The sequence below is a fragment of the Ascaphus truei genome, chromosome 2, assembly GCF_040206685.1.
Source record: "Ascaphus truei isolate aAscTru1 chromosome 2, aAscTru1.hap1, whole genome shotgun sequence".
In the NCBI taxonomy this organism is placed as follows: domain Eukaryota; kingdom Metazoa; phylum Chordata; class Amphibia; order Anura; family Ascaphidae; genus Ascaphus; species Ascaphus truei.
Genome location: NC_134484.1, coordinates 208,252,329 through 208,277,490, shown reverse-complemented (window position 1 = coordinate 208,277,490; position 25,162 = coordinate 208,252,329). Strand labels below are relative to the sequence as shown.

Sequence of the window (25,162 nt, the reverse complement as noted above, 5' to 3'; positions counted from 1 at the left end):
CATGCAGATGAGCATACAGTTATATTTGCATATATATATATATACACTATATACACTCATATATATATATGAGAAGGAGCTTCTCAGTGAGTAAAGACTCTGACTGGCACTGAGAGTTTGAAGCAGGGTACCCTGGTTCAATTGCCAGTGTCGGCTCCTTGTGACCTTGGGCAAGGCACTTTATCTCCCTGTGCCTCAGGCATCAACAACATAGATTGTAAGCTCCACAGGGCAGGGACCTGTGCCTGCAAAATGTCTCTGTAAAGCGCTACAAGCAGCGCTGTACAAGAACATGCTATTATTATTATTATTATTATTATTATTATTATTATTATATATCTTAGTGGGTTGTTTATGTGTTGTAGGTTATATTTGCAATTTGCAGAAATGCTGTGTACTGTTCAGATGTTGACTTTGTTTTTATGATGTATATAATAATGTGTGTAAATAGGATCATCTGTGAAAGAGAAATGAATGATCAAGGTGATCACAGAACGTTTAGGATGTACTCTTGTAGATGTTAGTTGAGAGGAAGAGTATTTGGTTTTATATTTAGTATCACTGCAAAAGCTCAATGTAATGCTCTGAATATAAGTAACAACAAGTGTTTCCATTATTTAACATAACGTTAAGTCCCTGCAATAATCTTAATGATCATTTGTGAATCGTAGATTATATAACACCTCATTTGCATATAATTTTTATCTCATCACCCTTATAGTTACTGCTGTGTTCTTTGCCTGAGAGAACATGGGTTTTTGTTATATTATTGTCCTTAGTGGATACCGTTTTATTATTAACGTGATATCAACTTAAGTTAAGGTCACAAAGTGTAGCATAATGGAGCTTAATGCATCTAGGCCGAAGTAGGAAAGGATAAGGGTGTGAATGGTGCAGTATAACTTGGTAGTCCTGTAAAATTTCAGTTATTCACAGTGGGTTTTAATCATTTGTTTAAAAATACTGGTACATCATGGTACCCGTATTTTGTAAATTTATTTTTTTGAAGATCTCATTGGTCTTAACCATGTTTTTAATGCTTCTATCTAAACTTCTTATCAAAATAAACAAAATATAGTACTGTAGGCACTTTGAAAAGTATCACGATTGCTGCCCCACCCACAGAAAGAAAAATTAACTGCCACACCCACAAGCTGTGTAACACATAACAGGACAATACAAAAAGGCTGTATTGCCTTTCATCATTACTCTTTCGCTGCAGTGGGTCTAATTTCTTTAGTGAAAAATTAACATTCTTGCTTCTCTTTAGTTTGTTTCTCGCCAAAGGAATGGATTTCAAGGCTGTTACTAATGATATACGTAAGTTAATATTTTTTCATTTTCTATCTCCTTAACATTAATGTATTTTGTCTCTTTTCTGCATGTACTGTATTTCTGTGATAATTTGCAGCAGTCTTGTAATCTGATACAGGTGAGCCACATTCACCTGACTAATGCCAGAAACAGGTTGATCAAGTACTGTATAAACACATTGAGGAAAAAATGTGAGCATAATTACTGTAATGTCAAAATGTAAATGTCATCTAATCTAATGAATTAAGATCATTTTTAGTTATTACAAATGTTGATAAAAGAAATGAAAGAACTACAGATCCTTTGAAATACATACTGTACTGTATCTTGGCTGTGCTGGGTGCATCTTCTTCAGACAGGAATAGGGATATTTATCTGTTTGCAGGTGCAATAAGTAAACCGCCGTGGGATGACCAATGAAAAATTAAATATTGATTTCATTTAATTGGACTTTTAAAATCGTTAAATATGATACAATTGCATCAGTTAATCGGGGAGAAAATTTACCACAAATAGTTTATGTTTGTTAAAGTATCAGTTTACAAAACAATGGCACTATCAATGCACGTAAACTGTATCAATTTCATCTGATGCTCCTTTTTTTGGCAAAAAATAAATAAATCTTTTTTATGGTAATCCCCCACAAATAAAAAAAACGTAAATTTTTTGTTATTTTTTTTTTTTAATTCTTTGCTTGAATAATTATTGTTAACTTTTTCAATTTTTTTGTACAGTATATAGGTTTTTTCTTGTGGTGATTATTGCCTTTTCATAAGAATTTTTTTTAGATACATTGCAGCTGGAACAATATTACTAAACATACCTTTCATGTTCTTTGCTGAGGTTCATTCCAGATAATATTTAATTAATGAGCTATTTGATCATTTTCTGTCATACAGATGTAGCAATTTTAGTTGGGTGAAACAAATGCAAATGAAATTCTAAACGTTAAAAACGTGAGTGAATTAATAATATAAATATGTCTAAAAGTGAAGGTGATACAACTCCTACAAATGACAAGGTTTCTACTTGTTTTTATAGAATAGGAGAAAAAATAACGGGGCGCAAAACCACAATTCACATCGCAAACATAAATTATAAAAGTATATTAATAATGAGTGAATAAACAGGAAAGTGGTTCACTTACATAAAGTATGTGAAAAAACAGGCTCGGTCAGGGAAACACTTCTGAAAAGTATATCTATATCTATATATATTCCTCAAAGGAAAGATAATAGGAAAAAAGAAGAAAAAGGAAATTCAATAGTGTTATAGAGTAAATACTCAAACTGTATTGGAGAAAATGAAATGCAACTCACAAAAAAACAGTGTTGAGAGACTTTTGGTATTATAGATAATTCCCCTTCCAGTCACTCTGGGACATTACTTGCTGCAAGCAGGACAATACAATCACGATCTGTGTGGGGAGATGTCAGTAGCTCCGATCCTAGCTTACTGTCGCCGGTGTCAGCTGAGCAGGGGTATCTATCCTCTCCCTTACCTGTAACTCTGATCCAAGCTTGCTGCAGCCAACATCACTTGTCAGTGATGGGACCTCACATCTAAGACCCGGATGCCTTTGTGCCATTAGATTCAGAGGCAGGGAAAAAATGATACACTTGCGGGGTGCTGTGGGTCGCACGAGGTTCCATCACTGACGTGTGACGTCGACTGTGGCAATCTCGGATCGGAGCTACAGGCATTTTTCCACATAGACAAGGGATAGTATTCTCCCTGCCTAGCTAACGCTGGTGGAAGTAAGCTCGGATGGGAGCTACTGCCGTCTCCCCACAGAGACAAGGGAGAGGATCCTCCTGCTCTGCTGATTCACACATAACTTGATTGGGATACTAATTTTGTTGTGTTTACTTATTTATTGTTTGTTGTCCGGTGATTGTTTGGATTACATTGGATATTGTTTGTGTTTGTTTATTTTTTAGGTTGATCATTGAATGCCTTACTGTTAAGTCATGCCCATATTATATGGGCATGATGTACCCACTGTGCCACTCATTTGGTTTATTGGCATTTGTAATGTGTTTAGTTTGCTATGTGCTTTATTTTGGGCCTGTTTTTTGTTTGCTTAACCATTTAATGCTATAGTGGTAAATCATGCCCAGATTATATGAGCATGACGTACCCACTGTACTAATGAATGGGTGGAGGGTGGGGATAGTTGCCTGGGGAGGGTGGTTAGCCCTCTTGGATGGGAAGTGGGGAAGGGTGGGTTAACCCCTTAATTACTATAGCGGTTACTAACCACTAAGGTGATTAAGGGGTTAGGTGACATTAGATTGTATTGTTTATTGTACTGTATTGTTTGTGGCAATGGAAGACATGAACGGTGACGGCCTTTATCGTGGCACCCTGGCAGGTGTGAGTGCAAGTTTTATTTACCTTTTTTATTCTTGTTAATGTTTTATTTTAAATGGGCAAATGCACTATTATCCATATCTGGATAATAGCAATTTTGCCATTACTGTACTATATGTGTTAGTGGACAGGGAGGGGGTGGGAGAGGGGTGTATTTATTTAAAAGTATTGGCTGTTGTGTTTTTTGGGCACATGATTGGTACCACAGGCCCCCAGACACCCCCTGACACTCCCAGAAACCACCCGAGGGCCCCCAGACACCCGCGTGGACAACCTGGAGGCACACAGACACCCGTGAGAACCACCCGGGACACCCGCCGGCCTCTTGTATTAATGCTGGGCAAAAAACCATAAACAATGCTTTTATTCATGGCTCAATCTCTTTGTGTCAGCCTTTAGCTGGTGAAAAGAAATTAAAAGCTTTTACATTACGATTCACTCATCACTGCTTTGTGAAACACGTTGACTGGCAAAAAAAGTCGCATTTGCCTTTATTTGGCCGATCGTATGAATTTTTTTTTATCACTGACAGTTTTTGGGTGATAAAAAGCCTTTAAAGCATGATACTGCCGTGTTATCACTTCTTTGTGAACTGCGCAGCAGACAGAATCGTGGTATAAATGCATGTATCTCCCTTAAAAACACTTATCACTGATTTGTGCATAGCCTAACACATACAGAGCAGCGGCTAAGAAAGCAAAAAAGTCCAGCTACGGAGACAGTGCCTGACACGACATTGCTGCGGTGGGGTCCAAGCTTACAGATCAGACACCCACATCAATAATACTCTGGCGCCGGGGCAACCGCGGCCGTGGTCATGCAACTTGCTCCGTGGCCGGAGACAATAAGTCCTGCTGTATCTGATATCTTTCAAAATTCCTCTATACAAAACAGAAGGGTCAATTTGGCATGGATCACATAGTGCTGAGAGCAATCTAATGTCTGGATAAGGCAAGATTACTAACCATTAAAAATACAATCTTGCAGTTTAATATTTTACTACATTTCCTCATTTACAGCCTTAGCTAATAATTGATTAATATGGCTAATATAGTTATTTTTAGGCTTTTGTACATTGCCTTAATGATCATTATTTTAACCCATTCACTTCTCTACAGACCTGTAAACAACACATAAAAAGTATAAACATGGTTAATGGTAAGATCTGTCAATTTACAAATATAATTTGTTTTTTACATTTTACAATAGTCCTTCTATTTCACCAGGGGTGTCAACCCCCATGAATTTCATATATTTTCCTAAATTGACTCATGGTAACATAAGCCCCACATTCTTCCCCACAAAGTAGGTTAAACATGAGGGAACATACTACATATGGGGGAAATGGGACTGGAATATTTGGGACCGAAAACCAGGATTCTGAGGGAAACTGTGTAGCCCAGATGTAACTCACTTGGTACCCGCAGAGCCTGCCTGCTCGTTGGGTATAAGTACAGGACTACTGGTATCTTCACCCCCGACCTCCTACACAGGTTTTAAATACATTTTCACCCAAATATCCCCCTTGAACTTCCCACTCCTGAAATCCCAGTTTTATTACATCACAGGAAAGGTTATAACATTGTAGGTTTAGGATATACACACAGTGTCCCAGTGTCCCTGGCTTATGATGCTTTTAAGCTACCAGAGACCTATGGTTTTCAGGGGTAACAGTCGGGCTTCACCTTTATTATGAAGACTGGCTATCCCTACCCACACCTCCCCCCTTGAGAAGAAAGATCTCGGGCAATCACCACATCAGGTGGCTTTCAAAGCCTGGATGTCCTGGAGGATCGTTGGTCACTGAGTATGTCCTGTCGGAAGTGACCATCCGCATTACCATGCTCACTGCTCTTCTTGTGCTGAATCGTAAAATCAAATTCCTGTAGGGCAAAACTCCAATGGAGCAACATTCCATTCTCCCCTGGCACCCATTGTAACCAACTCAGGGGATTGTGATCAGTTATTACAGTGAAGGATCTTCTATAGATATAGGGTTAGAGCTTCTTTAATGCCCAGACAATGGCCAAGAATTCCTTTTTGATGGTGGCATAAGCCACCTCCCAAGGCAGCATCTTGAAGCTCAGGTAGATGACCAGGTGTTCTCCCCCATCCTTGCCTACCTGGCCCAGTACAGACCCGATGCCACAGTCCAAGGCATCGGTCTGCACCAGGAACCGCTTGCTGTAGTCATGCGCTGCCAGTATCGGAGTACTTGTCAAGGCGGACTTCAGAGCTTGAAATGCTTCCCCACACTCAGGAGACAAGGCTACCAGAACAGAGAGTCTTTTCTGAGTCAAATCAGTCAGGGGTTTTGTCAGGGTGCTATACTGGGGAACAAACTTTCTATAGTAGCCGGAGGTACCTAAAAATGCCATTACTTGCTTTTTTGTATGTGGAACTGGCCAGTTAACAATTTCTTCCACTTTAGCAGGCTCAGGTTTGAGGTGCCTCCCTCCCACCCGGTGACCGAGATACTCCGTCTTTCCGACCAGGCACTTAGAATGCTTGAGGGTTAACCCAGCTTCCCCAATCCTTGCTAGCACCGCCACTACATGCTCTAAACGTGCCCCCCAGATAACACTAAACACCGCTATATCATCCAGATATGCTCTTGCAAAACCTTGCATCCCTTCCAGTAAGCGCTGGAAGGTAGCCGGAACATTCTACATCCCGAATGGCATAACCGAGAACTCATATATGCACTTGGGGTGTTGAAAGCTGACTTCTCCTGCACCTCCTGGTTCTAGGGGACCTGCCACTCCCCCCAGGACAGATCTACAGTATGGTTGTCAGATACCTTGCCCCAGCAAGCTCAGCTAAGAGCTCATCCATGGGATAGGCATCTGACACAGTCTGACCGGTGAAGTCCAAGTCCAATACACAAATTAATACTGGGATTCTGGCCTGAGCACACACGTTGAGTAAAATAAATTGTAATTTATTTCTTTTCAGACAGACACAAATCTTCACAATATACACTTCATAAAACACTTACTGGGATGGGGAACTAAATCAATTGTAATTGGAACGAAACAAAGTCTCTGGGAACACCTGCAAGCATGTAAGTGGGTTCGAAAAAGGATCCATGTAGCAGTTCCTGGCTAGGTGCCCAAGTTGCCACCCCTATATTTCCGCCAAAAGGTAAAAGTTTGTTCAGTCCTTACAGGGTTCGTTTGGGAACCCTTAGCTCTAAAGAATTCCAGAAGAGGGGGACAATCCTTGGTTACGATATTATTAACCCCTCATTCTCTGGAACCACTGACGCTGGAACTTGGTCAAATCTTAGTTGATTTGAATTTTAGAATCTGCTAGGCAGGCATTTTTATAGGGTTGAGGCTCCTAAACCTAACATGCATAACCAATCCCGACCGTGGAACATTTCTCCCACCTATCCCTGACTTGCCAGTACTTTGCAAACAGGGCAGAAGTTGCGTCCCAGTTTGCACGGAGCAGGCACTAACCTCACACCTGAGCTCCTAAGCATACCGGGTCCAACCCCTTCCCTGGTGGCACTAAGTCTGGGGTTTGGCCACCAACTGTGAATAGTTTACACTGGTATCTGGCACTTACAATATCCCGTCCATCCTAACACCTAGGATTACTGAGGTTTTTCAACTCCGGACTTCTCATAGACATTGAGGCACCAACTCTTATTTATTATTATTTATAAAATATTTTACCAGGAAGTAATACATTGAGAGTTACCTCTCGTTTTCAAGTATGTCCTGGGCCCAGAGTTAAGACAAATAATACATGTTTACAAATACAGTTACATAATGAGCAGGGTATACATTATATTCAAGGCATTGCATGCACAGTTAAAGATAATTTGTATTATGGGCGTATGAAACAGTTACAGACCACATTAAAATGTGTGACAGCCTTAGATTTGAAAGAACTTAGACTGGTGGTGGATGTAAGAGTCTCTGGTAGGTTGTTCCAGTTTTGGGGTGCACGGTAAGAGAAGGAGGAGCGGCCGGATAGTTTGTTGAGCCTTGGGACCATGAACAGTCTTTTGGAGTCTGATCTCAGGTGATAGGTGCTGCATGTGGAAGGGGTCAGGAGCTTGTTCAGGTAGCTGGATAGCTTGCCCATAAAGAATTTGAAGGCAAGACAGGAAAGGTGAACTTTGCACCTAGACTCGAGTGATGACCAATCTAGTTCTTTGAGCATTTCGCAGTGATGTGTGTTATAGTTGCATTGGAGAACAAAACGACAAATTGAGTTTTGGAGGGTGTTAAGTTTGCTAAGGTGGGTTTGAGGTACCGAGCTATATACTATGTCTCCATAGTCAATAATTGGCATTAGCATCTGCTGTGCGATACGTTTTCTGATCAGGAGACTTAGGGAGGATTTGTTCCTGTAAAGTACCCCTAGTTTGGCATAGGTCTTGGTTGTCAGGGTATTAATGTGCATCCCGAATGTTAAGTGGGAGTCAAACCATATGCCCAGGTATTTAAAACTAGTGACAGGAGTTACGGGGGTGTTAGTCTTGGTTGTAATCTGGAGCTCAGTCGCTGGAATCTTTAAAAATTTAGTCTTGGTCCCAAACACCATTGTTACAGTCTTGTCAGTGTTTAAAAACAGTTTGTTTTGGGAAATCCAGTTTTTGAGTCTTAAAAAGTCAGACTGAAGTATGTGTTGAAGGTCAGAGAGGCTATGCTGTGTGCATATAGGATTGTTTTATCTGTATACATGTGTATTGAGGCTTCCTGACAAGCTGTGGGAAGATCATTGATGAACACTGAGAAGAGTAGGGGACCCAGAACAGAGCCTTGCGGGACGCCACAGGTGATAGCCAGGGGGTTAGAGTTAGAGCCAGAGATGGACACATGTTGGGATCTACCTGATAGGTAGGACTGAAACCAGTTTAAAGCATTCTTCCCTATTCCAGAGCTCTGGAGTTTGTTAAGCAGGATAGCATGATCAACTGTATCAAAAGCCTTTTCAAAATCTAGGAATACTGCACCAGTGAGTTGACCCCGTTCTACTCCACACTGGATTTCATTGCAAACTTTTAGCAGGGTAGTGACGGTAGAGTGTTTGGGGCGAAAGCCAGATTGGAATTGGCTAGGGAAATTTGTCTTGTTATAGTAATCGCTTAATTGGGAGTGGACACATTTTTCCATGACTTTTTATAGGATTGGGAGATGGGAGATTGGTCTGTAGTTTGAGACAGGGTTTTTGTCCCCACTTTTGAAGATTGGGACAACTCTGGCAGCTTTCCAGGTCTTAGGGATATGGCCAGCAGACAGGATAGAGTTGACTATGAAAGCAATTGGTTTGGCAATTGCTGGGGCACCAAATCTTAGGAACCTAGATTGTAGTAAGTCAGGTCCATATTGGCTGCTTAGTTTTAATTTGAGAAGCGCTTGTGTATTCTCCTCTTCGGATACTGGGCCAAATTGAAAATTGTGGGCAATGTTGGGAGGGGGTGGGACTATAGGGGTACTCCCAGGATGAGATTCAGGTTTGTGGTTTGGGTTGCGTTTTGCTAATATGTTAGTAGCACACCCCACAAAGTAATCATTGAATGCATTTGCAATGTCGGTGGGGTTTGTCAGAGTAATATCGCCCTTGGTGATATTACTTGGCTGTTGATGGTTAGAAGGCTGGAATATGTTGTTGATAACCTTCCAGAAGTTAGCTGGGTTTGATGTGTTCTGGAGGAGATTGTCAGAGTAATATTGTTCTTTTGCATGCCTTGTTTGCCTTGTGCACAAGTTCCTCAGGCATCTGTAGTGATTGAGATCCTTGGTAGTGCCAGTTATTTTGTGGCTTTTCCACAAGGCATCCCTGAACTGGTAGAGTGCTATAAGGTCAGGTGTAACCCATGGAAGGTGGGCACCCCGTACCCTTATTCTGCGTAGTGGAGCATGGGTAACACAGAGTTTTAAGAACTCGGATTGAAAATAGTCGAGCTCAGAATCAGGGTCAGGAATTAAATCGATTCTGTGCCAAGGGCAGTTGGTAAGGTCAGCCAGAAACTGTTGTGGGTTAAAGTTTCTAAATGTTCTAGTGAGGAGAACTTTAGGGCTTGATTGGGGCGGTTTAATTTTCCTTACACAGTACACTATTGCATGGTCACTGAAAATGTCAGGAAGAATGCCAGAGGATTGGATTCTGCTGGGATTTGAGGAGAGAATCCAGTAAAGCAAGGAATGGTTGTGCGATTTCAGGTTTGTTCGTGTGGGTTGGGAAATGAGTTGCGATAGGTTAAGCGACTTGATTTGTGTGTGGATTTTGTGGTTTTTAGGGTCAAGCCAATTGAAGTTGAAATCCCCAAAAACTAGCAGCTCATTCTTCTCATTCAGAGAGGAAATGGAGCCAAGAAACTGGGTGATATCAGTCAGACATTGTAGAGGGGCTTTAGGGGGGCGGTAGATGCCAGCAATCAGGATGGGCTTAGAAAAGGGAGGCAGATTCTGCCAACTAGGATTTCAAAAGATGTTGGTCTTGTGGGTCAATTTAACAGTGTAAATTGTAAGGTGTCTGCAATATAAAATAACACCCCTCCTCTCTTTGACCTATCTCTCCTAAAAATGGAGTATCCCTGAATGGCAATATGTGCATCAGGAATTTTAGGGGTTAGCCATGTTTCTGTAAGAATGATGGCTTTTGATTTATGCACAAGGCACCATGCCCTTAGTTCATCCAGTTTGGGCAGCAGACTCCGGATATTTAGATGGGCGAGAGATAGCCCTTCTTGGAATTTGAAGGGGGTATTCTCAGGGGTATGGGACAGAGTTTAAGTGGGAGGACCTGGGTTAGGTTCAATATCACCTGCTAAAGAGAGTAATAGTATGAGTAGAAATTTGGGTAGTTGTTTGCAATTTGTTACTTTATGATGTTTGCCATTTGAGTGTGCAGTGGTTGATGTGCTGGTTTTCAGGGTTCTCCACCAGCATTCAGTAGATAGTGCAAGGCTTTTGAGTAATCCGGGGTGTATGGTGAAGGTAGGCATGGGCCAGGAGGGGGGAGTGTGTAGTGGATAGAGAGAATAACATTTCAATGAGGCCATAAGAAAGAACAAAGTGGAGGTGAAAAGCAGGTTCATTATGGCAGAGGTAGGTAATGCTGCATGGAGCTGTTGTGAGCCAAGTGTGTGTGCGTAGACTAAACAGCAGGGTTCGTAGTGTTGTCAGAATAGCTCACCGTTTGTTGCCATGTGTAGAAGAGTTTGCAGTAGATACAGTCCCCAGTCACCTCTAGTAAACCTATAGTCTAACTATATTTCTCACGTAAAAGCTCACTTTAAATGCCTCACTATCTATTGCCAATGAAGTGCCTGCAAATGCAGGAGGGGTATTGGTTTTATACAGCTAAAGCAGTCACATGACCCTCCCCCTCCTGAATAAATCAGCTTGTTCCAGTTGGTCAATTAACAGCACAGAGTTAAGAGGGGAAAAAAAAAAAACCACCTTTTGATATTCAAACATACCAAACTTATCAATGCTTAAGGCCACTGAGTAAAACTTTTAAACAGGACTTGCACATCAGGAACATACCAAACTTATCAATGCTTAAGGCCGCTGAGTAGATCTTTTAAACAGGACTTGCACATCAGGAACATAACAACTCTGCAGGATGCCTCTGAAGTACGGAGATGAAAAATCCCTTAGTTCATTCATCCTTAACATATTTGCATGTTAAAGGATTTATTCCCGGGCTGACAGAAAAAGTTCCCTGTCTTTACATTTAAAACAGACCAGTACAATACCGTTTATTAATAAAGGTATGTTCTGCTTATACAGCTATTATAAACTTTATATGTGTGTGTATGTTTTCTTTATTCCCAGCTGCACTCCAAACATTAGAGTGCTAGCTCACTCATAGCACGAGATTGCTTACTTAATTGGACGGGCTATGATGTGGTTTGCGGTTTAAGCTACTTCCCACGCCAATATACTTTCCCCCTTTAAATTTAAGAAGCTAACAAGGCGACTGATACATTTTGACAGAAAAGCACTTCAGCTAGCCCACAAACCAATCATTAAATTAACCTTGGGGTTTTCGAGGTCTAGGGCTTAGAAAGTGATCCCTATACTTCAAAGCGGCCACCCATACATAGCCACGCTTCTTCAATCAGCACTTGGTTTAGCGCTTGCAGCTCCCCATTGTGTCGCAAAACCAATTGTTCACATAAATTCTAATACTGCAGCTAGGGATTGAGCTGCAAAATGGGGAAAACATGTCAGTGTGGTGCACATACAGTTAACCCCTTCAGTCCCAATGCGACTTAGGGTTAATCAGCTGGGTATAATGCCTTTATTAGTGGCTTGATTAACCCCCTATCGCCACACTCCAAGACTGAACTTTTACCCCTAGGGCCAGCATCTCTTCTACCTGCCCCTCTATTACCAGCTTCATCTCCGCTGAAACCCTATAAGCATTTTTATGGAGAGTTCTGTGATCCCTGGTGTGATCAGTGATATGGGTCCTGCCTGGCTTATCCATCAACAGCCCCGATACTCATCTAACACAGCACTCGCTTGCTCCCTCTGAGAAGCTTCGAGCTGGGGACCAATATCTACCTGCTCTACAGTGCCCCCCTGACAGGATTTTCCAGGAGATCGGGCAGAGCATGGCTCCCCGGGTCCACCGATGGTGGTCTACAGATAGCCAGCACCGCTGGCTCACTCGTATGATATGCCTTCAGCATATTGATGTGATACATCCTATGTCTATCTTCTTCTGGATTTAAGTTTACAACATAGTTACATTCATTCATCCTCTTGTGTAACGTATACAGTCCGGTCCAGACAGCTAGCAATTTGTTCTGCCAAGTGGGCTTCAGAACAAGCACTTGCTGCCCTGGGATAAATTCTCTGTTATCGGAACTCCTATCATACTAACGCTTCTGCTTGGTCTTAGCTGCATGGAGGTTAGCCTGTGCCATCCACATGAGTCTTTCTAGCAGGTCTCTTAGCTCTACCACATACAGTAGCACAGAAGCATCAGTATTGGTAGTTTCCCCTTCCCATCCCTCTGTCAGGGTTCTGCTCGCCACAAACCAGGGTCGGACCGCGTGGCTGAGGTAGGGTTGTAAAAGCACCGACCTGAGACCGCGCAGGCTGATCCGGATTGCGCAGTTCGTTGTCATACGTAGCAGGATCAGGAAAGGAGAAGACAGCGTCGTCGTTGTACAAGCCAGGGTCAGGACAGGAGACATCAGGATAAACATTGTTCAGGCAAGAGTTTGGCAACAGGTAGTCAGGAGAGCCCCGCTTCAGCATAGGAGCGCGGGGTTGGCCTCTGCGCGAGCGACGACCATGGCCCATGGTACTGGTCACAGGAGATGGTAGGCAGACCAGAGTAGCACACCGCTTTGCTGCACGGGTGCACCAGTGCTACAGCGCAAGAGTCCTGAGCGGCTGGGGAATCCTCTGTAACAGTGCAGGAACCAGGACACGGCCTCTCTAGATTAGGGAAAGAGTAGGCCCCAGGAACCAGGAAGCTGTAGATACACAGGGAAACCTCCGCTTCAGTGCAGGAAACCAGGAGGCTGAAGGACGCAGGGACGAAACCTCTGCTTCAGCACAGGAGAACAGGAAGCTGAAGGACGCAGGACGGAACCTCCGCTTCAGCACAGGAGAACAAGCGGGAGCTTGAAGGAAGCTGAAGGACGCAGGGTGGAACCTCCGTATCAGCATAGGAGAACAAGCGGCTTGAAGGAAGCTGAAGGATGCAGGGCGGAACCTGGTATCAGCATAGGAGAACAAGCGGCTTGAAGGAAGCTGAAGGACGCAGGGCAGAACCTGGTATCAGCATAGGAGAACAAGCGAGAGCTTGTGGCAAAACAGTAGTGACATCCAGTTAGGACTATGCTCGGCAAGGAGCATTATGGGAAAGCAATACTTAAAGGCCAGCGGGCCAATCCCCGGCGGGGGTGTGAAGGTACTGCTCCAATGAGTGAATGCAAGTATAGGTTGCAGTGATATGCTGCACAGCTGCAGTAGATACCAGAGGGAGTGTGTATTGCTTTGGTGAGTGAATCCAGGCTGCAGCAAACATCAGGAGAGCTGTTCCAGAACTGCACCGGTCTGCAAGGTAAGGCAACCAGTAAACCGCGGAGCGGATTCCTTACAGTACCCCCCCTTCACGCGAGACCTCCGGGCGAACATGAGCACTCATAGAGTTGGAGGACCGGGAATTGTTGCTGAACCGTCTAGGATTGGGGTTAGAGTCGTGCTCCCGAGACTCGTGGTTAGTCCTTAGTGTACCCCCACCCCCCGGTGAGAACAGTGGCCAGACAGGACCATCCATGGGCCTTGGGGACATTGAGTTGTTCCTAAAATTCTTTAGGTAGAAAGGGCATCCGTAAACGAGCAGTTCTTTGGTGAGTACAGTTCTAGGATATGAGATTGATGGAAGAAACATCCTTGGTACATGGCTCGCCTCGCAAAATGTCTTGGAAATCCAGGGCTGTGAAGAACCAGATAGTTCCAGAGCAGAAACGGCAGAAGAACCCCCACTGAAAGCCCAGTCTTTAATAAAGGAACCTGAATCTAGGATCAGCGGCCCTGATAGTTGATCGAATACACCAGGAGGAACTTTGTAACAGAAAAACTCTTGGTTGACCACTGCATGTTGGAATCTGTGAGGAATTTTTCCTCTAGAAGGCTCCCAGGTAATGGTTAGTAAGGGTATAGGCTGGTTGGAAGCATCTCCCGGTATTGGTATGGAAGGTGACAAGGCAAGCAGTAAACCAGGCATAGGGACCGAAATCTTGGGATACGTACAGAGTATTTCCAACTGAGAGGAAATAACAGGGGCAACCGAAAATTCCGAGGGACAAAACCATGGTTTAGCAGGAGCAGAGAAGCAAACAACAGTAGAGCTCTTCAATACTGGTAAATCTTCATTGGGAGATAGTATTGTCAGTGAATCAGGAATAGTCCTTGGGATTTTCAAATCAGTAGCTTGAGAAAAAGGCAGAGCCAGGGTAGTGGTGGGAGGGAAGCTAACATCAGAAGCTGAAGTCTGTACCTCAGTGACAGGGACCTGAGAATCAACCAGCAGCAAGTATGAACTATGAAAACTCTTAATGACAGGCACCTTAGGAGTACAAGAAGCCCTCTCTAAAACTGCAATGGCCCTAACCACAGGGGTACCTAACCTGAAAAAAACATGAATAGGTGTGTTTTCTAGTGCAAAATCTCTGATCACAGGACTCCTAACCGATAGTGAGGGTGTCTGGGTTTGATTAGAGAAAAAATCAGATGTATTGATAAGTGACTTAGAAACAATTACTGAGGTTCTAGATTTGCTGGACATGTGAGAAAAAATACCATTTAAGACAGGAGCTTTAATTTCTTCCCAGAGTAACCTCATGTTTGCTGGGGCATATTTAGACACAGTACTGAGGGACTGGGTTTCAGCAAAGGCAGGACAGCTAAAAAGCTCAGATTTAAACCCCAGGACTTGTAATATACACTGGCGACACACTTTATTGAAGTGTGGCCAGTTCCGCAAGCCGGGAGATTTCCCGGCTTGCAAGTGGCATCCCCTCGGCGTGCCGCGCATCACCGATGCGCGGTCACGCGTCATCGGGTGCCTGCGCCCCCTGCACGCGCGTCCAGGGCTCCCCGAGGGAACCCTGGTGTCCCGCGATGTGGGGGACGGCGGCAGGGGGTTCTGGGGGACCCGGCGGACCCGGAGAGGAGAGGGGGAAGCCGCGATCGGTGGGCCTCTCCTCCGCTGCTTCGGCGCGCGTCCGGCACCCTCCGGCGTGCGCCAGGTAACTGCTGCAGCCGAGAACGGGCAAATGCTCGAATAAACTCGGCCGCAGCAGTATGCATGGTGACCTCAGACAGTACTAAGAGAGTGACCATAGATATGCTGATCCCTGGAGGATTAGCCTGGACAGAGAAATCAGGGAGACCCCCAGACAGGATACTCATTGTAGGAAGAGCTTCAGAATAAGAAGGAGAATCATTACCTCTCAGAGTCTCAAAACTAGTAAGACACAATTCAGCGAAAAGGGAAACCGTGTGCAAGCTTTTTACTAATCTATATGAAAAAGCGTCACTTTTGGGAGAAAACCGTGCGTCAGCAAACATTCCTGGGAACACAATATGAACCCCAGGAGGGACATACAGACTACTGTATGCTTTTAACCCTAAGCTTAAAGAGGAGGAGAACTCAGACAGTACACGGGGGTTAATCATAACTGTACTGGTCTCTGAAGTAGGTATTTGGTAAGGAATGTCTGGGAAACCAGAAATTACTGCAGACTCCATAATGTGAGAACTATGCGCTGAAGCAGGGATCACCGCTATGTGGGCGACAGGCTGGTTCAGTGAAATACCCGGGAGAATGAACTCTGCAACCAAGCTTAGGGAAAAACCTGACTCCTGAATACATTTATCAGGAACCAGAACTTTAGCCGAAATCTCCGGAGACGAAACTGCGGAAACTTGAGCTGAAGCAGGGGATTTATAGCAAAGAATATCTAAGGACTCCGTACGGTTATGGGAATCCCTCAATGCAACCTCTGCTGTCTGACTTGTGGACTCATTCTCTGAGGCTAAAACGAAGGCATTAACTTGGAGGCAGCAAGAATTTACAGGGGTTAATGCAGACAATGCCTGAGAGTAAAACATAGGTAATCTTCTCTCTGTATTAGGAGAGACCAGGAATCTCTCCTCTGGAGTTAGGGGCGTGACCATGACTGACAGAGAACAGGGATTTATCAAAGGAAACTCAGAGAGCTGCCCCACAGGGGTTAATACAGAAATGACCCTGGGAACAGAACTTAGGGATTCTTTCTCTGAAGGGGAAAGCGCACAGGACTGCCTAGCAGAAGTTAAAGCTGGAAAACCCTCAAGACCTAAAGAGAGAGATTCAGAGCTAGAAATAGGGGGACTAAGGGACTTATTCTCTGATACTGATACTTATTCTCTGATACTCAGCATTATCTTCCCTCTCCAGTTTCAATTGTTCCTGGAGCAGATCACAATCACGCCTGGCAATTTTCAGGGCATCTTCAGGGCTGGTCAAGGGATCGTCACTTATTGGTTCCGGCTCCGCTTCCCTGGTATGGTTGGTTGAGGGTTTCTCACTACTAGCACCGGACAGACACTTCTTTGGGGTACACGACTTCTGCCTTGGGCCCCCTGGATATTCGGTCATCCGCGGGACGAATTCTCCATTTTTTCTAGGCTGCAGGGCATCTCCGACCCCCTTTTCCTCCGCGGGTGTCAGATGTGTCTGTTCTTTCCACGGTAAGTGAAGACCCTTTTTTATTTTTATTTTTCCGCCTTTTTGTTTTTGATGACTCCGTCCCATCAGGGATATTGGGGTCTCCGTCTTTATTTGAAATTTCAGCAGCTTCACTGTATCCGCCATGTTTTCTTTGCAGTTGCGTTAGGTGGTGTAAATATTCAGCGATCTGCTGTTCCCGCGCTTCCTCCTGCCGATCACATTCGTCATCATAGAGAGCGGACTTTTCGGGTGTACCGAGTTCAGGCACCCCCACCATTCTTGGGGTGTTCTGTGGTTGTGATTCAGTTCGGGTTCCCTGTAAGAGATGTCTTCCTCCTTATCGGACTGGAAGGGCCACTCTTCCGTGGGGTAGGGTTCATTACAGGAACGCCGCATCTTGTCCTCCATTTTGGGGCTATCAGGTGTATTTTTATTCCCGACATCAGGAGGCGCTATTGCAACTGTTATCACTGTATTTGCTAGAACCCCAAATTGTGATAGTCCTACAGGTGGGCATATTTTGCTTGTAGAGGTCGCAGCTCTCACAGGCATCTCTGTAGACTTATTCTTCCCTTGGGTAAGTTTTACAATATCAGCAGTACTGAAGGGACACTACTCCGTGTGGTGGGGTTCTTTACACCAGGAACACATTTTCTTCCCCATTTTTGCAGAGTCTGTATTTGACTTTAGCTGGGCGGCAATTTTAAATTTCTAGAATCAGTACCTTGCGTCGGTCACCGTCTGTAAAAGTTTCCCTGCTTCAGCACAGTCTTGCATCAATTTTCACACTTTTCTGCATATACACCATTCACAGTTGTTAGTCCTATGCGGTGTGGCAGCCTTTACTTCCAGAATCAGTACCGCTCGTGGGTCACTGTCTGTATTCACTGCTTCAGCGCAATTTTTTTTTTAAAGAAAACAATAAACAAAACCTAGCTCCTCTGGAGCGCTAACTCACATCTTGAACCCTGACTACGGCTGGAAGGCAAAGCCCCTTTTTCAACAACCATATTACACATTATTGTGATAGGCAAGTAAGGTTTACCTGCTTTAGCAGTCTCTCTCTCTCTCCTCTTGGGATTGGGGAAAATAGTCCATCTTTGGTTTTGTGGCTTTCTTCAGTGCAGTGTAGATTTCCTGCCTGGATGTGTATCCCTTTAGTTCTGGTCCCTGCTGCATGAGATTCTTTGCTTTGTTGCTCAGGCTGTTTGCAGGAACTATATGCAGGAAAATAAGCACAACATTTTTCACTTGCAGTGCAGTTTAGCTGCCTGGATGTGTTTCTTTGGTTTTGTTGCTCAGACTGTTTGTAGGAACTATGCAGGGAAAAGCACAAAAATGTTCACAGGCAGTCTCCGGGGCCACTTTGAACTTCAAGGGCCACCTCTCATCCAAACTTTTGACACCATATGTAAGAGATGTGGGCAGCGGTATGCAATGGAGACCGTTTTTAAGGTGAAATTAAAATAAGGCTTTATTGCGCCTGTCCCTTTTAACGCAGCAAAACATATGAAAACAACAAACGCCTATCCCTGTTTAAGGGCTAACTTATTTCCCCAGTCCCTTTCTCCAGGGCTGGAGGGATACTCCCATTACCACCCTATTCCCCAAAGTCCAGGAATATAGGTCTTTGGGTGTCTTGAACTCAGCAGAGCCTTTCTGCTCAAGACCTCTTTCCTCTTGTCAGCACCCTTGTGTACTGAGGAAAATCTCCTTCCTGTTTTTGGGAACAGGCTTTTTCACAGAGCCGTCATTAGGCAGGTCAAGTGGTTGATTGCAGGTGTGCAATTAACCAGCACACTGCTGGATTAGAGGAAAGCCTGTTAACAGGGATAAGACCCTGTTACCGTGTGCCAGATGGAAAAACTGACAGGTCTTATAAATGACACTGGCAAAATGATCTAAACTCTGAATGCCATGGTTGGCTCAGACAGACATTCCAGGGGTGGAGAGGTCCCCAATTTGGCTTTGATAGTGTCAGGTGCATTCTCATTTGATGTTAGGGCAGGCTCAGTGACTCCTGGGAAGCTGGAGAGACTCGGCGGTAAAATAAAATATACAAAATTCACAAACAAGAGACCATAGACAGAGAAATGGACCACCCCCTGGCAATTACCGGGCTCTGGTGCAGGTGACCCCTGGTGCCCCGCTAGTGGGATGGAACAGGTTTCCTGACGCAACTGCTGTCTATGCTCCCTGGGTACCACTAGCTGTCTTCTATCTGTCCACACTCTGACTGAGCTTCAGGAGCTTGCTCTCTGTATAAGAGCCACTGTTGCCAGAGGAATCGCTTCGACCCACTCTCGAAGGCAGATTTGGCCACCAACAGTCTCATGCCCTCCAATTTGGGATTGGACCATACAGCTTCCTTGAACAGCTCACTGTGCTCCGGTAACCTGCCCTCAGTCACTAAGTCAGGGATACATTGGAAGGTATGTCAGGGTACTGAAGAACTCGGTCTGGCTTACCTGCATTGTCTCCTCTGGCCCCCCGGAAACGTTGGCTCCAAAAGCTGGGGAGCGATGATCTCCTCAGTGGACAGGGGTACCAAAGGCTCCACTGCCTGGAAAACTGCCTGACTTTGGCTTCTTGTGACTGCAGCCACAGGAGCATGCTCTGCATATGAGCAGTGTAAGGAATCCACTACTGGCTTTGACTGCAGCCTTGCAGACCTGTGCAGTTGCAAGCTTCCTCTGGCAATCTATAGCACAGGTGCTGCCTCTCATTGCAGCTTCTGCCCTGTGCTACTTCATTGGAGGAATTCTCACACACCCTCCTCCTGTGATTGGATCTCCGCCCTTTATATTCTAGGTGTTGGCTCTGAACCAGCGCCGAGCATAACTATTCCTACCTCTATGTTACTGTCTCTGCCACAAACCACCCCAGGCCTCTCTCCTAGCGTTCTTACCTTCCAAGTTCCTGAGTATCCAGAGGCCTGGTCCTGGACGTCTGTGCTGAAGCGTTGTTGCCAGCACTGGTAACTGCTGCATTCCCTCCTAGCAGTGGCTACCCTTCCTGTCCTGTGGCCTGCCGCTATTCTCCTGTAGTGGCCTATCCTGGACGCCTGTGCTGAAGCGTTGATGCCAGCACTGGTAACTGCTGCATTCCCTCCTAGCAGTGGCTACCCTTCCTGTCCTGCGGCCTGCTGCTATTCTCCTGCAGTGGCCTACCCTGGACGCCTGTGCTGAAGCGTTGATGCCAGCACTGGTAACTGCTGCATTCCCTCCTAGCAGTGGCTACCCTTCCTTTCCTGCGGCCTGCTGCGATCCTCTTGCAGTGGCCTGCCTTGGACTTCTGCGCCGAAGCGTTGGTTCTTCCCGACGCTGCCCTGCGGTGAACTTCGGCCAGCCTGCTGTCTCCTCCTGCTGAGATCGGCGTCATGGGCCGAGGCCGCTCCTCGCGGAGAAGCCACCCCCGCGCTCACGCTCCTAAGCTGAAGCGGGGCACTCCTGATTTCCTGTTGCTGAACTCCTGCTTCATTAACGACGATGCTGCCTTCTCCAATCCTGACCCTGCGATGTACGACTACGAACTGCGCACTCCGGATCAGTCTGCGTGGACTAAGGTCGGTGATTATATAACCCCACCTCAGCCCCGCGGTCCGGTCCCGGTTTGTGGCGAGCATCGGCGTAACAGTATGCTCGGCCCATTAAAACCGGACCGCGCCGTGGCGGGGGATGGCAATTTACCAACTGACGTTATGTCCCGGCCTGCGTATCAGTCCCACTATGAAGGCCAGTATTTGTGTGAAGTAATACCCCTGATGGATGAAATGTTTACCTATGAAGGTTTAACCCCTTTGCAAAGACAATGCCATTGTGATCTCTTTATTAAGGCTTACTGCATCCTGAACTTAAAACAGTCTCTGGCCGCTTGTATTCGCTCTCCTGATTCCCCTATAACCTGGGATAACGTGTACCCTATGGAACTGGCCGACGCCCAAGAGGCACTCTACCTCCTGGCCTCATCACTGGACATTCCCATAGTACAACAGGGCGCCCTCCTCATGTTGGCTCAGTCTCAAGATACACTCCATGTACTTTCCTCAACACTAGACATTCACATAATAGAACAGGATCCCCTCCTTGCCAGCTACGCTGCTGCTTGGCAGATTCTCTATGCTGCCAGTCCTGTTGCTAAACCTGTGGGGGTACCTCTCTCTCCTAAGAATGGTCAAACCATTTCTCTGTCGCTGCCCGCTAAGGAAGAAGCTGCCACGCTCCCTAATCCTGAGTTAACCTCCCTAAATTCTGTCCCCGAGGTTATTCCGGTCTTAACCCCTGCTAGTCAGGCCTATGCGTCCTCCACTGTAAATCCCTGCAGTCCCCAGGTCAGTGTGTCTTCCCTAGCACCAGAGAATGAATCCTGTTTGCCCTCTTTTCCTAACCCAAAAATTCTAAGCTCTGTTTCCGAGGTTTTTTCTGTATTAACCCCTGCTAGTCTGCTCTGTGAGGTCCCTACTGCTAACCCTAGTATTCCGCAGTCTAATGATAGGTACCTAGGGCAAGGGGCAGAACCCCCTATGACCCCACTCTCTGAGACTAGCTTCTATTTCTCTGATTCTCAGGTACAGAGTAATTTAACCCTTGGGGTTTTTCCTATGTTAACCCCTGCAGGTCAGCCCTGTGAACCTTCCTTGGTAGATCCCTTTAGTTCGTCAGTCAGGGACACCTCCTTAGCCTCAGAGGATCAACCCCTTTTGTCCTCTGACTCGGCTAAAATTCTCGGGGTTATGCTCCCTGAACTTTCGGCAATAATACTGGCTCCAGTAAAAAGTACTCTGGAGCCGTTTGTTTCTCTAAACTTGTTCGCAGAATCCCTACTCCTAGGTATTTCACTCACCCCGTCTGTCACTCAGAGAGCTGAGACCCCTGCTTCTGAGCATAGACCCCTTTTCGTGGAATCTGTTGTCGTTTCTGATGTCCCAGACACTCTTTCCCAAATACCCACTTCAGAGACCAGCACAGGCGTGGTTGCCCCACTTGCACTGTCTGAGTTCTCCTTTTCTCAAATCCTAGGGTTTAAAGCGAACAGTACATATTATGCTCCTTTCCAAGTGACCCCTACTGAGATCAGCGTATCTGCTGTTGCTCCCTCAGTACCATTAAAGTTAGGGCCCTTCTTTTTGAAGGATCAGGCGTTCAAGTTTGAGACTCCCTTTATCCCTGACTTTGTAAATCTGCAGTCCCTTCTCACTGTAGTTAAAAGTTCTCCAGCAGCCGCTGAGTTAAGCTTTGCCACTGCCAAATCTTCTGTTATAGAAGCAACCTTGCCTAGCTTACTTCTGTCTGTCCTATCTGTGATGCCTATCACCTTTACTAAAATTTCTGTTTTGCAAGGTATTTCTCCTATTAAGTCTGTGATACCTGCAATTCCTTTAATTGGTTCCAAGACCCCTGTCACTAAGTCTCCCATGGAGTCTGATGCCCTCACTAGGGATTCTCAGGGACCCAATTCTGTAACAAGCAAGATGTCCCTTGTGTCTGTTGGAGAGTTTACCCCAGTATCTCTCACGGATCATGCCACAGCCTCCGGGATGATTAAAAATGACTTTAAGTCTGGGATGCCCATTCCTGTAATAATACTGTTTCACGCTGATTCGCCCACAGTATTCGGGGTATCCACTACTGACTGTATGTCTACTACCACGAACTCAGGGGTATCGCATTTGGAACTTTCCCTTTTTTCAGAAGATCCCGTCTTTAAAATGGACTTATTTTTCTCTGTGTCTTCCACAATACTGGGGGTACTTGCTATTGACTGTCCTGTCCCAAAACTAGGGTTACCTCTCAAAAAGGTGCCTGGAGCTACCGATGTTAAAGACCCTATGTTTAAAACAGTAACAATTTGCATTGCTTCTCCCACAGTATCATGTGAGACCTGGGTACCTGGGACCTCCACTCCGAAGCCAAGCTCTAGTTCTCTGTCTTCTTTCTCTGTGTTGGAGGCACCTAGCTTTTACCCCAAGACTTTTTTCCCTAAGGTTGATGCACCGCTTAACCGCCTGCCTTGTTTTTTGGATAAAATCTGTTTTCTCACCTTTCAAACAGACTCCTTACTCGCAGGTCTCTGTGCGGTGCCCAAAGTGCCCGATCTGTATGGCAATTGGCCTCTCCCTAAGACGAAGACACCCTTACTGGACCTCGTCGCTTTACCTGAAGCGTCCGTTCCTGTTCTCTATGGGTCCACTATGGGTATAGACATGCTTATTATGTCCTTCGCCAAGGCCACAATTTCTGATTTGATTCTCTCTAAAGATCACAAACCAAAGGAAGCGGATCCTTCTTCAACTGCCAGTACCATGAGTTGCATACACACTGCTACAGACTCTCGCAAATTGCTTGGGATAGCAACCCTGCTTGGTATCAAAAGTACCGCTGCAATAGTGTGAAGTGAACCCTCCCGCCCCATTCCCTTGCTATCCACCACCCGGAATTCCTTGGAAGCTTAAGACTCTCGCAACTTCCTCCGTGCTGATTTCACCAAAGACATTGCCTTCTCTGAAGGTCCCTCTGCCATTTTTGTCCGACAATCTGTGTCCTGTGTCCCGTACTCTTGGACTATTACTATGCACCGGACACCTGGCTACTGTCCTTCCGATGTTCCCATTCCGGAGCCCTCAGGTCCCATTGTCCATGTACCAAGAACTGCAGTACCACCGCTGTCTTTCATGGCACTCGCCAATGTACATCTGGATTGTGGACCTAATTCTCGCCGGAGACACTTCAGGAACAACTCAATGTCTCCCAGACCTATGAATGGTCCTGTTCACCCAGGCTTCTCACCCAGTGGTGGGGGTACTGTAAGGAATCCCAACAAACTATGGGCTTTCAACGCCACCTCTCGCCTAAGGAGGTTTAGGAACAATTCCATGTCCCCCAAATCTGTGATGGATCTTGTTCGTCCGGAGGTCTCACCTGAAGGGGGGGGGGGGGTACTGTAAGGAATCCACTACTGGCTTTGACTGCAGCCTTGCAGACCTGTGCAGTTGCAAGCTTCTTCTGGCAATCTATGGCACAGGTGCTGCCTCTCATTGCAGCTTCTGCCCTGTGCTACTTCATTGGAGGAATTCTCACACACCCTCCTCCTGTGATTGGATCTCCGCCCTTTATATTCTAGGCGTTGGCTCTGAACCAGCACCGAGCATAACTATTCCTACCTCTATGTTACTGTCTCTGCCACAAACCACCCCAGGCCTCTCTCCTAGCGTTCTTACCTTCCAAGTTCCTGAGTATCCAGAGGCCTGGTCCTGGATGTCTGTGCTGAAGTGTTGTTGCCAGCACTGGCCTGCTGCTATCTCCTTGCAGTGGCCTACCCTGGACGTCTGTGCTGAAGCGTTGATGCCAGCACTGGTAACTGCTGCATTCCCTCCTAGCAGTGGCTACCCTTCCTGTCCTGTGGCCTGCCGCTATTCTCCTGTAGTGGCCTATCCTGGACGCCTGTGCTGAAGCGTTGATGCCAGCACTGGTAACTGCTGCATTCCCTCCTAGCAGTGGCTACCCTTCCTGTCCTGCGGCCTGCTGCTATTCTCCTGCAGTGGCCTACCCTGGATGCCTGTGCTGAAGCGTTGATGCCAGCACTGGTAACTGCTGCATTCCCTCCTAGCAGTGGCTACCCTTCCTTTCCTGCGGCCTGCTGCGATCCTCTTGTAGTGGCCTGCCTTGGACTTCTGCGCCGAAGCGTTGGTTCTTCCCGACGCTGCCCTGCGGTGAACTTTGGCCAGCCTGCTGTCTCCTCCTGCTGAGATCGGCGTCATGGGCCGAGGCCGCTCCTCGCGGAGAAGCCACCCCGCGCTCACGCTCCTAAGCTGAAGCGGGGCACTCCTTATTTCCTGTTGCCGAACTCCTGCTTCATTAACGACGATGCTGCCTTCTCCAATCCTGACCCTGCGATGTACGACTACGAACTGCGCACTCCGGATCAGTCTGCGTGGACTAAGGTCGGTGATTATATAACCCCACCTCAGCCCCGCGGTCCGGTCCCGGTTTGTGGCGAGCATCGGCGTAACAAGCAGATATAGTGCCCCAGGTAATTTCGAGCAAGATATCTTTGTCTAATCCAGGTAACACACAACATCCCTCACCCCTCGACTGGCACCCCAGTCAAGGAACACATGGGCAACATGTAAGGACCTGAGTGCACCATTCGGCATTGTCACCTGCATTCCCCCCCCCTGGGAGCCGATGCTCCGGGCTCACCATATCAGGTAGCACCAGAGTTACCATAGCCCCGGTGTCCATGAGGCCGGCCATCTGCTGATCTCCTA

At 46.0% G+C, this 25,162-nt stretch overlaps 1 protein-coding gene across 6 annotated transcripts in view; it reads left to right on the top strand.

Annotated features, from left to right (window-relative positions):
* LOC142487132 (glutamate decarboxylase 1-like) overlaps positions 1-25,162 on the top strand; it is a 325,033-nt gene that overhangs the window by 144,665 nt on the left and 155,206 nt on the right. For all 6 annotated transcript variants that reach the window (XM_075585896.1, XM_075585895.1, XM_075585893.1 and 3 more), the window contains one exon: positions 1,271-1,320. In XM_075585896.1, the coding sequence (XP_075442011.1) occupies positions 1,290-1,320 (31 nt within the window). In that variant the 5' untranslated portion in view covers positions 1,271-1,289. The remainder of the gene's footprint in view (positions 1-1,270; positions 1,321-25,162) is intronic.